We start from the raw sequence: 14,552 nt of genomic DNA, 5'->3' as shown, positions 1-14,552 counted from the left end.
TTTTGATATATTTGTGGGGGTAAATTTGTTAAATATCTGCTTGGAACATCAGGTTAACTTTGTATCCTAATGATTTTTGAAAGGAAAAATCGATAATTTTGACTATTGCTACAACCTGCGCTACTTATGACTGGTTTTGTGGTCCAGTGTCATAAATGAGCATGAGAGTGAATAACAGAGGTGATAACATTTTAACGTTTTATTTTTGGGTGAACCATTCACAGTCAATGAATTAATTTAATTGTTATCTTAAATATCTTTGTGTAATCAAATCAAAATCACATCTCATAGAACTAAACGACAAAATGTTTGCATAGACAGTCCCAACTATCTGTGCTTGTGCTTGCAATATCGACTCCTGAAATGCTGAGAATCTTTCACTTTACACACCTCCTCCTTTCTGTTTGACCAACACTATAACAACTCATGTGGTTTCTGTTCAACATTTCAAATTGTAAATATTATGCTAGAAAACAAAAACATGACAAATAGTAAAATATCTAAACCAAAGACATTATTTTGTGTTTTATGTAGAGCATCATTTGTGAGTATTACGGTTTGAATAAAACTTTTTTACAAAAAACGACATGCGTTGTCTTTTTCTGATTAAAATGCAAACACGCATACAATAGAATGTAGGCAAACTGTACACATTTTGTGTTTAAAATGTCAAATTACAGATGAAGAGTTCATTTGCAAAAACATTGAACTCTTTTAAAAGTGTTTTTATTATATTACTATAAATTAGTTGAGTTATTTTGTTTAGTAATAATAACTACAAAAAATACCTAACACAATAAAAACACGTTAACATAATCTGTTTGCAAATAGACTCTTCAGATATAGATGGCAAATGTACATGTGGTATGTAAAATAACATCATTTCATTATATGTTATTGTATGATTTTTTGTGTGCCCAGCCGCTGAAATATCTTTTTTTACAGTATACTGCTTCCATACATAAAAGGTCATTCTCCCTGTAGTTAGTTTATTAATTCCACGTCATTAGAAACAGTTCCTTTCATTCCCAAACCCTTTGTGTGTATTTAGTTATTGAAGCTCACAGTTTGAACATTTCTAGCTAAATAAATAGCGAAAGTGCAATATCCTTAAGGTCTCTTACCAGGTTAATATAGTGAATATCTTCCATATGTTCCACCACTGCAGCACTTATGTGGGTTTCACCTTCAGTAGAATTGCAAGAACTGTTGAATTTCAGACACTCGAGTGCTAAAAACACCATTAGTTCCACTGGATGACTATTGAATGGCTAAAGCAGTCAGTGGTTCAGTATTGTTAATGATTTCTGGAGGAGGGGAGCAAACATGTTTGCAATGGGCAGACGAGGAGGCACAAGTCCATTTAGTCTGACACAAGCGAGAGCATTCGGTTTAAAGATCTTTTCAGTTGTTATTTTATATTTGGTCAGTCTATAAGATACTACCGCTGAATTAAGACCTACTGGCTTCTAAAACAAGATGTGGGACTTCTTCCTCTGCCTGCTCCCTTCTCTGACGTTGGTCCTAGTTACTATTCTGCTTCAAATAAACTGGATTCGTCATCTTGCAGAAAGTGCCGTCCAGCGTTTGGGTTGCTTCATGTGGACACGAACCTGTAGACTTCTCAAACTCTCAAATACTAACGTTTCAGGATCGACTAAGGAGAAGCCAGAGGTTAAACTGATTTGCAAACCCACAGCTCTTGCCAGCTACCTGAGGAAACACTGGCATGCTTTGACCCAGCCTCCAACACGGCCTCAGACTGACCCTCATTCACAGATAATCACCAATCTCATGTGGCCCACGCTGGAAGATGCTGAAATGCAAGGAGTCCGATTTACAAGGGATCACCTTCTTCTTCATGATGGAGGTATTGTGGCGCTGGACTGGGCTGTTGGTCTCAGCCATCATGATCAGATCAAAAGGCAACATCATCCAGGAGGAAAGGTTCTAGGCCTCCACTCAAGCAATCCAGCTATTGTTATTTTGATTCCCAATGCTCTAGGTCGAGTGACACCACACTTGCTCAAGTTGTGTCACCTTACTCTGAAACAAGGTTTCTATCCAGTCGTGTTCCATCGCCGTGGTCACGGTGGCTGCCCTCTTACAACTCCCCGCTACCAGGAGTTTGGTAATCCCTCAGACCTCATGCAGACGGTAGCATACCTGCGGAGCCACCATCCATCTTCGACTCTTCTCGCTGTAAGTGAGGGCTCAGGATCAGGCTTGCTGCTGTCTTATCTGGGGGAATGTGGTTCTTCATCGTACCTGATGGCTGCAGCCTGCATCTCTCCAGTGTTTCATGGACAACTGTGGTTTGAAAATGAATTTCCTTGGCTCTATCACTGGGTAGCTCTTATGTACCGCAAGTTCCAAATAAACAGGTAGCCATTTACGCTATTCACAAATATAGACGTATTCATATTTAAATATTACCTTTCATTTTGGTATTCAAGATGTCAAATATGATTAAATAATAGTTCAACAACATCCACAAATATCATTTTAGACAATAAAAACAATGTCTGACATGTTTAAAAGCATCCATTCGAAAAGCTTTTCAAGATAAAACCATCAAAATATATGTCAATAGCATGTTTTGCTAAAAAACAGGCAACAATGCTTAAGCAAGTTTGTATTGTTCATACATAATTAGATATTAATAAAGTATATTTCTATAGAAAATTATAAATGTAACTTGTTTACTTACTGTTTCTGTAATGATAATGAATATTGTTGTGTATACAGAACGACAAAATAATTGTTTTAACTTTCAAGTACAGAAATACAAAGAGATCTGTTAACGTGGAAGCCATTTGACAGATGTTTTCCTCGAACATAATCAAGCTAAACGTGAAGATCTGTGGGAGTGTAAAAAGTCCTTTAAAAATGTTACGGAGGATGAGAACATGATTAGTTTATACAAATATTCTGTCAATGTTTCTTTCCATTTTTGGGTAGAAAAAGCGGAATGTTTTAATAGATGTTTTTAAGAGTATTTTAATTTAGCCCTGTTTAAATGATAAAATACCATGAACTCCTTAACAGAACACTGTAACATAGCTAGTCGTACGGTAATGATTAGCAAAAGAATAATACAATTGAAAATAACAAATTTCCATGTTAAAATTATTTTAAAAAGAATAATTCTCAAAAAGAAATTTCCTTTATATGTTTGTTATGAAAGAAATTTGTGTTTCTGAATTCTCACAGGTACGCCACCTCTTTGAGCTCCGTGATGGATGTCGCAAACATTTTAAGCTGCAAATCCCTGCGAGACATGGAGGAATTCATGTTCTGCACTATTACACAACAAAACCACAGAACATCAGACTCCAAGGACCACATTAAAAAGGGCGATTCAAGGATACCACTGAAGCCTGACTGGGCAGGTTACTGGGACAGAAATGAACCTTTAAGAGACGCAGATGAAGTGGCAATACCAGTCCTCTGTTTGTATAGCACAGACGATCCCCTTTCCCCACCCTCATCCACATTACCCGAGACACTTTTTCACAACAACCCTTACTTCCTGCTGGCCCAGACGGAACAGGGTGGCCACTGTGGCTTTATGCACAGGGATGAACGTGGAAATACTACTTCCTGGAGTCATTCTGCAGTGTTGGAATATTTTCACGTGGCTGCCGACTTCTTTGGGTTAGAGGACAAGAAAGGGTTCAAGGATGTTATAGCCATGGGTTGCAGTCATGGCCTGAGGCGTAGCACAAGCGCCGTGATGTCCACGAGAAGGTCGACCCTGCTAAGGAAAGAAAGGCCTGTTTTGAGCTCACGAAGACGTCAGATCTCAACTCCCTCTGATACGTTTACTTTGGAAGAAGAGCGAGAGGATTTTACTTGGAATAGGTCCTACACACGTTGACTGAAAGGAGCATGTGGTGTGTTACGAGCACAGCAGGGAGTGCGTGATGTGTTAATGGTTGTAACATGACAAATTGAACTGAAAACAGATTTGTGGAGTTTCCATTTCAACACTTTCTTAAAGGTCCAGAATAAAACATTTTGGAGGATCTATTGACAGAAATTCAATATAATAAATATAACTATGACTTCAGAGGTGAATAAAGACCTTTAATGAAGAGTTAGGTTTTTTTTTACTAATGGGCTTTGCACATACAGTCAGAAATTTCGAATGCGTTTTTTCGTATTTGGCGCTCACTTGTACGGTGCCTCTGGATTTTCAAAAGGCCTCTCAAAATCTGTGATACAGATGTGAAAAACGCAGAAAATCAAACCCATTGCGAATCTTTTTATGACAGAAAAAAATATCGGAGGCAATGTGTTAATGCGATTGACACAACGTGTGGTCGTATTTGTTTTTTAACGTGAGGAGACTTCAGACGCAAATTTAGGACTCAATGTGCAATGGCTTTTAGAATGAGCTATTTCTATACACAGTGGGTCTCCTTGTATGGAATTGGTCATGTTCTTTCTAAAGCAGCTCTAAACGGACAAACTTCTCTACAGAACACGTTTCGTAAATACGCTATCTCCTTAGAGCTAAGATTTCGGCAGGTTTTCGCCTTTTTGCCTGTGTCAGCCACCGTAGTGCTTAGAAAGAGAGGAGGCGAATAGTTGCAATTCACAACCTCACCACTAGATGGCGCTTATATTCCACACGGCTCCTTTAAGAATTTTCTAAATTTCACAGACTAAGGGCAAACCGTGCAAATGACCAAACCGAACCACGATGTACTAAAATTACTTTATTACAGTTGATTTCTTTGTCCAGTAGCCCTCTGCCAACAAAAGGAGTAATTACAAACAAAACATTACATTTATCCCCCAAGGTTTTCAAAATTGTACATTTGAATTCACTTGTTAAAATGTTTTTTGTTAGGAACACCCATAACAAAAAAATTGTATCTCTCCAACATTCAGTTTTTCACAATCTATACATTTTAATACAGGTTATATATGGATTGTTTTGGTAATGTTGAAGCAAAGAGACGATGACCATCGAAAGAAAAACAGACAAAATACTGCTAAACACACTGTACAGAGATGTAGCCCTTCCTGGATCAAAATCCATCTCAATGTTTTCACACTGTTGAAAAGGGTCATAACGTATTTAAGGGCTTCCAAGGGAATCCAATCTGTTAACAGGACACATCTCTCTCCTTTGTTACATACTGCTTCGTTATTTAGGCATGATAGATGGAAGAAAGAGTGAAAGTGAAGCTATTATCAAATTTGAGTCTATGGCTGCTGCAGAACGACTTAGTGAATGGCATGTTATTTTATCAGGGTCAGAACACTCATGGCCTTGTTATTTTGTTACATTTGGCTCAAAAGTTTAGCATTGGCTCTGTTGGTATAAGTATGACTGAGACTGAGGCGTCTTCAAGTAGCCCAATCTCATGCATATATCAGAAGTGTGCCAAGCCTGATGTTCAGAGATGATGGATCTTGTGCTCTACAGGTTGAAAAGAACTACAAAATGCACCAAGTTTTTGGAAGCCATTCTGTTATAGGCATGATTGACGTTTTTAATGGAAAGAAACTGTATAATTAAAGTTTTGGAAGATGATTCAGCTCGTTCACGAATAACATCATGAGTACTGGCACTACTGCATACGATCATTTATACCTCTGAAAGCAAGAGGAGCAAGAAGCAAAGACAGAATGACAGAAAGATCAAGTGTTACATGTTCTGCTTGAGAAGTCAAATCGCTGGGGGGAAACTGAAATTTTTGGCCTCGCTTGACACCTCTGAGAATATGCTTTGTGTATATATTTATATATATATATATATAATCTTTTTCTTTTTAAATAATCAATATTAGAAACCAAGATGTTTTTTGTCTTCACATTCAAGCAATTCAATTTTAGTTTAGTCTTAAACTAGTCAAAGAGTTTGACTGTCTTGATTTCCATTTATTTAAATTTCTAAATATACAATATACACAAACTTTGTTCCTATACTTCTCGCTTCAAGCTCCCGACTCCATTACATATGCTTTGCGACCTTCGATCGCTTTTTCTGCACATGCTGTGGTAAGGGTTCACGGCATGTTGGGCGGCAGTCGCCGGAGCTCCGGGGTGGGCATGGAAGAGACAAAGGCATCGCAGGGACGACAGCAGCGGCACCTACACGCCCAGCAAAAACATTCAGCGGTCTCAAGCCTACCCAACCTAGACCTCCACACCGCTATAACCCACACAACACACTCAAAACCGGCCTGAGAAAGGGGAGGAGGGGGCACCAGACGTACAGGAGATCTGCTCTTATAGAAATGTAGTGCTCGATGATAAAGCTTAGTACAAACTGTAGTGCTGGGATGATAAAGTGCTCGTCTGTGAGGTTAAGCTTAGTGAAAATTGGAGAATAAGAGGTAAAGAACACAAGTCAACACAACAGGCTATTCTCCTTTTGCATAGTTGCGATTGTTAACTTTGGCATCACTAAATCACTAAACTAAATTATAAATCAACGGCATTGCCATAGTGTTAATCAGATGTAAAGTTTAACCATGCCAACATGCTTTTACACTTGTACATTCATATAACACAACTATCATTCTGATAGTATGCGGCCCAAGAGAGAAAAACTTTGCAATTACTTAAAATATCTCCATTAAAACACTTGTTTCTTTCCTATCCTAATGGTATCTATCCTTATACTGTACATTGACTGTGAATGAACACCATTACTTTGTTGTCTTTTCAAAGTTTTAAAAGCAAAATAGCTTCCTGTTCGGTCGTTGCTTTATTGGACCTGTACAAGAATGGCAATGTATGGCAACGTAAAAAAACAACAACGAAAAATCAACAAAACTCAATATAATCCTGGCAGTGTTAAAATTTCACAGTTTTTTTTTATAGATGTTCTGGCACAAAAATAAAAGAGTGTACTGTTTCTCAACATGTTTTAAAACAAGTGCTTGATTTGAATAAAAGACTAAACTTAACTAAAGACTGAAACTCAAGTGCACTGCTTGGTTTTCACATTCTGCTATCCGACCTCTCTATATATCTATTCAATAGTTTAGCCTTTAAATCCATGCGTCAAAAGAAAATGATATGCACAACACTCCAAAAACCAGCGGAAACAACCTTCAAGATCATGATAAAACCTTGATCCATAAAATCTAACATCTCAGCTGTGAGAGTTAATGCAAGACATTCATATTCCCTCTCGCAATCGTCAACATTCTCATATCGATCCAGCATCTTCAAACTCTTTAACGCAACCAGCATCTAAATTCATCACTATTGTTCAAAATCACTGAAGAAACGCATTCTAACTTAGAAGTGGCCAGACCCTTTAAGTGCTCAACATCCATACAATTGAAACCACAATGAAAGCATTTTGTGCTTGCCGTATTTAAAAAGCATGTATTCCGAAAACAACAACTAAAGGAATGGGTTAAATATTTCCTGTAGGTCCCCCCTGGTGCCCCCTTCAACTCTTCCCCCATTGCGTATAGGGTCAAGACGGGTGTTGTGGGAGAGCGGCGGGTGGTCTTACGTGAAGGACAGGTGCGAGCCATTGGAAATCTGAGAGGCGATGCTGGCACTCCTGCTCATCCCCTGCTCGCCGCGGCCCCCTGAGGTGGCCCGCCGTACTGCCTGGGGACTGTTCCGTGGCCCACCGCTCGAGCGCTGACTGCCCCCAGACCCGTGGTGCCCCCAGGGAGGCGGTCCCCCCGGAGACAGGCCGTGACCCCAGGGCTGCTGGATAGAGCCGCTCTGACTTGGATGATGGTGGTGGTGCGCGCCTCCCCAGTGTGACCCCTGAGAGCCTGCACCCTGCGGGGAGCCCCAGCTGCTCTGGGCCCCCGGAAAGCTGTGGCTGTGGCCGTCCGAAGAGGCCAAGCTGGAGAGCACCATGTTGCTGAAGCCCAGACGCATGCTTTCGGAATCGAACGCCTCGATCTCCCGTGCCTGTTTTTCCAAGAGACTGCGGATTCGTTCGGAGCGTTCATTCTGTAGGGCCACCATCTCCTCCTCAATCTGACAGAAAAACCAAAGAAAGTCTAGTTACTTAAAAAATATTAATATTAATAACAAGATGCGCCTCTGCCGTTACAACGAATGACGAGAAATGTAATGCTCAATTTGACCGCTCTTGCCTAGGAAGTCCCGCCTCCAGTAAAACAAGCCAATCGTCAATCAGTTAAGACTTACTGTATTTTAATACCCAAAAGCCGACGTCGTTTACACATTTAATGTTTTTGTCAGTAACAATGACAGGTGCTTGTACACGCTGTTGTGTAATTCATTTACTCACAAGTAACTTTAAGCCGCTGTTAGGTCATGAACGGAGAAGACGCAGAGAGACGTTTTCCCACTCACTGAAAGTTAAGGTTTATCCAAAATGATGCTAGTCGCTATCGCTCTCTGATGGAGAAAAGTCTGTAAACACCGCACCACTGGTTTGTGCGCACCTGTGTGTGTATGAGAGCACGCGGAGAGAGGGTCTGATTACCTGCAGTCGGAAAGCCCAGTGGGTGGGTTCAGATGTAGGGGGGGGTAACTATAACTGAATTCACAGCAGTTTAATGATTTAATAAAAATCTAACTGAATATGGGATTCTACTAACATTACTTCTGTTCATCGTACTCGTCCTTGACAGCTGCTGGACTTGCAAAATTTTGCATTAAATGTTCTGCAATATATGCTTCACGAAAGACATACTGTAGTCAGATTTTGAGGCAACTCTCAAAGGTCACTGCTGATCTTTTTTTGTTCTGTTGTATGTATCAATAAATTGCACATTTTTGGCTGCCGTAGTGTTTGAAAGTTCATGAACGAGTGGAAAATGCCTACTCAGCTTTCTGAATCCGATTAATTATAGTGGGGACATTTTGCACAAAATGTGTTTTTTGAGGGTTAAAGTCATTGGTTCATTTCTTGATTGTCGCTTTGAAGGGGTTTCTGGACATATCAGTCATATTTTCGAACTCTCTTTAATACTATGTTTGATCCGTTTGACCCGTTTTCCTGGTTTAATAAAATTTTTTCATCTGGTCATAATTCATTTTAAGGAGATAAAATGGTCATTATCATCGTTGATTGACAGCCCTTTGGGCTGGAAATTGTCCCCCCATTCTTGCAACACTGGCATAAAGTGTTATTTATACGCAGATTGATGAGACCAGGTTGCATGACAGATGCATCCTTTGTAGTATCAAATCAAGAGATTGCTTTGTTGTTATAAAAAGTGCAATAAGATATTAAGTTCGTTTTGAAACTATGCCGAAACAAATTAGACGGAGGCGGGCCGTCATAGTGGGCTTGTTTATACACGGCCGTGGCTCCACAACGTGAGTCTCCGTTGATCCGACATGGGTTTTCCTGATTGGACGCGGCGTTTATGAGTAGCCTCATGAATTGGAAACATACACTTCCCTACGATCACGTTCTGATGAGAGGAAATGATTGGATGCTACCAACCCGACAAAAAGGGGCATTACAAACTGCCCTCATTGTAATCCGACAAAAGGACAGACGGCCTTCAGATTTTTCCGTAACAGGGATAAAAAATCTGTCAATGACGGGGAATTTTCAGTTAACACGACCTCTGCTATCACGTGATAGCTGCCCAGAGGTGTGGCAAACACGGCCGCCCAGGGGCACGACTTCCGTAGACAACGTCAACTATCTTAAATAGGGATGCTCACTTTGGTTAATTTCCCTAACCGAGAACCAACACTCTTTATCCGAACATTAACCGTTAACCGATAAGATTTTAAAAAATAAATAGGAATTAAATACAAATAAATGCTCCATCTCATTTCGAAGACTGCGTCCTCCGGAGTTCGTGTTTGTCCGCATGCGACATCCGGAGGACTGAATAGAGTCTATGACACGATAAAAATACAAAAAAAATTTCACCGATTTATTTTAACATGCAAACAGCAGCATAACAAATACATCAGCACCTGCTTTCACATTTTATCACATTTTCACGAACCTGCGGCGTCTTGGACAATGGAGAAAAAAAAAATGATATAAATCCAAAGCATAAAATGAACAGGCAAGAAAAAAACTGAAATAATCAACAAATTGTGACAAAACGACCCCGCAAAGTTACTTCCGACAGAAAGTTTTTTCATCAAATATAAATAGTAGGCCTACCTCAATCCAAAGCTTGGAGTTTTGTTAAATAAAGTAACATGTTTAGGTGTTGTGGTGACAGTCTGGAGCTTGTTGACAATTAGACCCACAGCAGAAAACACCCTTTCAGATGGCAAGGATGTCCCGGGAATGTAGAGATAACGCCTCGAGAAACGCGTCACATTTGCTTTCCACCAGCCAGTCTTAGCTAAACATATATAAATCCGATCTTCTATACCACCCAACATACAAAAGTCACGCCGCTTTCTTTTCCTTTCCAAATCGCATGGACATCCGATGCTAAGCATCCATGAGGTAAGTTTATGTAAAGGATAAATTGATGGCTGGCAGAGAAATTCCCTTGCAGTACCTCCGCTATTAGCTTTGCTGAGCCTAGACACGCCGGAAAGACAGAGAATGTCACGGCGCATTGTGAGCGCGATAGTGTCTACCTTTAAAACAAAGAACTTGAGCTTGAGCAAGGCTACCAGTGGCACTCCGTTTGGAGGAGTTAAAGCCCTGACAAATTTGGCCCCAACAATCAGATGAATTACACTTGTCCAGTTTAGTCAAGTGACCTTCGTGATCGGATTTTGATCTGCTCGAAAACATTTTTGGGAGGGCATTTACACCATCTGCATGCTACGTTATTTAATGCTAAGCATGTTTGTCTTTCACCAAACTAAAAACATATATTATCTAAAAGTTTTTTGAAAATGTATTATTAAATAATTGTTACTACTAAAAAATATGGTTAATATTATTAAACTTAATTTTTTTACAATATGAGCATCCCTAATATTAAAATATATCAAAAATGTACTATACCTTCTGCTCCAGGAGAGCCCTCCGCAGCGAGACCCTCTGCTCCAGTTCTTTCCTCTCTCGCTCGTGATGCGCGTCCGTCTGCATTTTGATTTTACTCTGATACGCGTTTAACAACTCCAGCTCCTGCTGCAGCTGCATCTTTAGCACCTGACACTCCGCCTCCTGTGCCTCGTCCAATCGCAGCTGACGAGAGAGTGGAGGCGTGGTTACACGGTTGTACGACAGGCACGTGTGAAACCTTCATCAATTTCTTATACTCACAGCTTGCGTTGAGAGCATTTCGTTGATGGAATGGTCGTACTGCTCGGCGAGGATGGCTAACTTTCGCGTTTGCTCCTCTTTCAGTCTCTTCAGCACAGCCTTGTGGTCACACTTGGGTGTGGCCTCCAGGAGGTGGTTGCGCAGGGCCTTGAACTGCCGTGTTTGAATCTTACAAGTGTCCTGAAACTGCTTCTTGATCTGCAGCTCTTTAGACTGACGATGACAATGAGTGAAATAAGAGTGAAATAAACATCATCTGTCAAACGGATAAACTGAGCTAGTTCACTCTAGGTAGAGTGCTGGGCAAGTCCTACACACCTTAAGGCTCTTGGGCTGCTGTCGGACCTCCATGACGTGTTTGCGGCGTAACTCCCGCTCTCTGCGCTTGTTGTACTCCATCTGATTGGTGAGCTCGGTCTGATGCTGAAGCCGGATGAGCTCCGTGCGCATCTTCTGGATGCTGCCCAGGTGCCTGACCTCCAGCTCCTGCATGGACTCGTGATGGCGGAGCAGCATGGCGTGCTCTAGATCTTTCTGCGTCTGCCGCTTATTAAGCTCCTGAATCGAGAAATAGACGATGGTGTTACTCTGGAACTCTAGGCACAAGGAACTTTATCCACTGATAACTTTCTGAATGTTATTAATTCATATGATGACTATTATACTGAACTTCAAAATGGTGATGTTTCTTAACATTTTCTATATACAGATCACAAATTCATTGCATGTATCAGTCCTGAACATTGGCTGTTTTTAAACTATTAGCCAAGAGCGTGAAACAGCTGACCGATAGCAACAGACCGATACCGATAATTGGCCGATATATCGGTGCATCTCTACTTAGCACTATGGTGTGAGTTAACAGGCAATCTGAGTAAATGGTAGTTGAAATGAATGCCATGCTACCTCTCGTACGAGGTCCTGTTCTACATTGTGTTTTGCGATAAGGACTCTGCGTTTGAATCTGCGACACTCCAGCTCCAGATACTGGCGCTGTCGGCGGAGCAGGTTGGCTTCCTCTTCTGCCTGATAGTGCTGAAAGTTTTCCTTCTGCTTCGACAGCCAGTCCTGCTTCTCCTTCTTGGGTGTGGACTGGTTTTCATTCAGCTCCTGAAAACAGCGGGAAAAAACATAAATACAGTGGGGACAGCACAATGGTTCAGTAAAACTGCATGTTCGCCGAAGGGCTTGAACACGCTGAACATTTCAGACTGAAACATTTTTCTTTCACTCCTCATTTCCTAGTGCCAGTTAGCAGTTTCACACCTGCATTAGGATTGAAACTTAAAGGAGCCATTCATTTGTGGTTTTTGAGGCTTTGATTATATTTTTAAGGTGTTTAACAATAGATGTTCATGTTTCTAATAAAAAAAAACGCTTTATATTTCACATATTTCCAGTCTATTGTTCACTGCTGTCCCTCTTCTAACAAAACGACTCGATTTCTTCCGGTCTATATAAAGTACCTCCTTCTGAAACGTCCGATTGGAAAAGCTGACCTGGTCTGTCGTGATTGGTTCACCGCTTAGAGTATGTGTGAAGATGTCCCACCCATAGAATATCAGCAAGCTTCTGCTTCTCAGGCTGTTGTGATTTGCCGGTGCCCCTCTCAGTGCACGTGTATTCACAAACTTTGACTTTTAGCAATAAATATTAACAATGTCGTCAACTTCACTTTATAAGTTAAAAACATGCGGATCCATCAAAGTGTGATGGAGGTCTGGTGCATGTGCAAGCGTCAATCTTTGTTAGAGATCGCATTTACTTTCCTACTATGGTTAGGGAAATGACACCGGACCAAATGGTGTCACACCGGTTATATTAATTAACACTAATAACAGAAGCGCTAGTTTTGCCTTTTTATATTGGACCCGAGTTGGGTCATAAAACAAGCAGATTGACCAGGAGACATTAGCAAGCAGGACTTCAAAGGACGTTTCATAGAAATGTTTTAGAGGTGTGCGAACACACACACAATATCAGTGTATTACACAGAACAGCTTTCACAGCCGATGAAAGTCATGGAAGCTGTTATTTGACTGTTGGTTATATTACAATGTGTGAAGCTGAATTCTTATTATCAGCTGTAGCAATGTGACGAAAGGGAAAGTAGCTCAGTCAAATGTTTACAATCTCTGATAACCGAACACCACTCCAGTGGCTCTTCCTCTTCTGTAAGGAAGACCTCGCCCCTTTTTTGGCGTATTCCTTTGGTCGGAGGTTATTAAAAGCTTTTGAAATAGTGACATCATGTACCTGGGAAGCAGAGGGCTGTCCAACTTGTAAGCTTTGGATAAAAGTGTATGCTAAATGACTAAATGTAGTCCGATTCCGGTAGTTCTCTGTAGTCCTTGAAAAGTCAATTCTGCTATAGACAATATATTTGCTTGGCACTGAACTTTGAGCTTAATCATTTTTCAGATATTGTTTATGCTCTAACAGCAACACAACACACTAACTAATGATTGAAACATTTGATTGCGGGGAATGTGGCCTTTAAAGTGATAGTTCACCCAAAAATTTAAAATGACATCATTTACTCACCCTCTTGTCATTTCAAACCTGTATATGACTTTCTTTCGTCTGCAGAACACAAAAGAAGATATTTTAAGAGTGTTGGTAACTGGCCCCCATTCACTTGTATTGCTTTTGTGTCCATAACAATAGAAGTGAATGAGGCAGTGCTGTTTGGTTACCAACTTTCTTCAGAATAGCTTAAAGAATCTTTTGTGTTCTCTGGAAGACAGAAAGTCATACCGGTTTGAAATTACAAGAGAGTGAGTAAATGATTTTGGGTAAACTTTCACTATCATCAAAATGGACTGTTAATTTATTTCTCTGTTTCTGTGAATTGGTATGAAACTGGGAATTTATGTGTATCACCAATAAATGTTCAGGAAAGTCCAGGAGACATAATATTTGATATACTTTTGACTACTTATACATTTATTACGGTTTTGAAGTAGTGCACATAAATGGAATGGAATTTGTGTTAATTTAGAGAAAAACCTCATTAATTCTTACTTTAATTAAGTAGACTTCATTTTTTTTATTGCTAGCATTTATCATTAACAGTACCCTTGCTAGTTTGTAGGAATACACTCCCACCTCTTTCAGTTGCTCTTTGCGTAGCTTGTACTCTCGTTTCTGTGACTCCAGGAAGCTGCTAAGCTCTTTCTTTTGCTGGGCCTGAATGTGCTGCTGGAATTTCTTCTCATCATTGGCAAACGACTTGGCCTGCAGGCAAAACAATCATAAAAATGTCAACAAAAAAAAAATCACAAGAGATTTCACAACATGTTCTACAAAACTATGAGCATGTAGAGTTGTTCTGTTCAAAACGATCATTCTCAGATGCTTTCACTCTGTTCTGAAAGCTGCG

General features: G+C 40.3%; 2 protein-coding genes across 3 annotated transcripts in view; one reads left to right on the top strand and one right to left on the bottom strand.

Annotated features, from left to right (window-relative positions):
• The first annotated feature begins 1,465 nt into the window (after positions 1–1,465).
• LOC130407695 (protein ABHD15) lies at positions 1,466–4,590 on the top strand. Its single transcript, XM_056730848.1, has 2 exons — positions 1,466–2,384; positions 3,214–4,590. The coding sequence occupies exons 1-2, from the start codon at positions 1,480–1,482 to the stop codon at positions 3,878–3,880; spliced, it is 1,572 nt and encodes a 523-aa protein (XP_056586826.1). The 5' UTR covers positions 1,466–1,479; the 3' UTR covers positions 3,881–4,590.
• A 121-nt stretch (positions 4,591–4,711) lies between these two features.
• Positions 4,712–14,552, bottom strand: part of taok1b (TAO kinase 1b) — a 28,651-nt gene continuing 18,810 nt past the window's right edge. For both annotated transcript variants that reach the window (XM_056730846.1, XM_056730847.1), the window contains exons 15-20: positions 14,279–14,407; positions 12,077–12,280; positions 11,489–11,728; positions 11,171–11,383; positions 10,910–11,092; positions 4,712–7,974 (exon numbers count right to left, since the gene is read on the bottom strand). In XM_056730846.1, the coding sequence (XP_056586824.1) occupies positions 7,486–7,974; positions 10,910–11,092; positions 11,171–11,383; positions 11,489–11,728; positions 12,077–12,280; positions 14,279–14,407 (1,458 nt within the window). In that variant the 3' untranslated portion in view covers positions 4,712–7,485. The remainder of the gene's footprint in view (positions 7,975–10,909; positions 11,093–11,170; positions 11,384–11,488; positions 11,729–12,076; positions 12,281–14,278; positions 14,408–14,552) is intronic.

Source organism: Triplophysa dalaica, chromosome 19, assembly GCF_015846415.1.
Source record: "Triplophysa dalaica isolate WHDGS20190420 chromosome 19, ASM1584641v1, whole genome shotgun sequence".
NCBI classification, from domain to species: domain Eukaryota; kingdom Metazoa; phylum Chordata; class Actinopteri; order Cypriniformes; family Nemacheilidae; genus Triplophysa; species Triplophysa dalaica.
Note: the sequence above shows the minus strand (reverse complement) of the source record. Positions and strands in the feature narration are given on the sequence as shown.

Bases quoted from the DNA above. Each gene is read 5' to 3' on its own strand.
- LOC130407695 (XM_056730848.1), top strand. From the start codon at position 1,480: ATGTGGGACTTCTTCCTCTGCCTGCTCCCTTCTCTGACGTTGGTCCTA. The intron at 2,385-3,213 runs GTAGCCATTTAC...GAATTCTCACAG, and splicing joins CGCAAGTTCCAAATAAACAG to GTACGCCACCTCTTTGAGCT.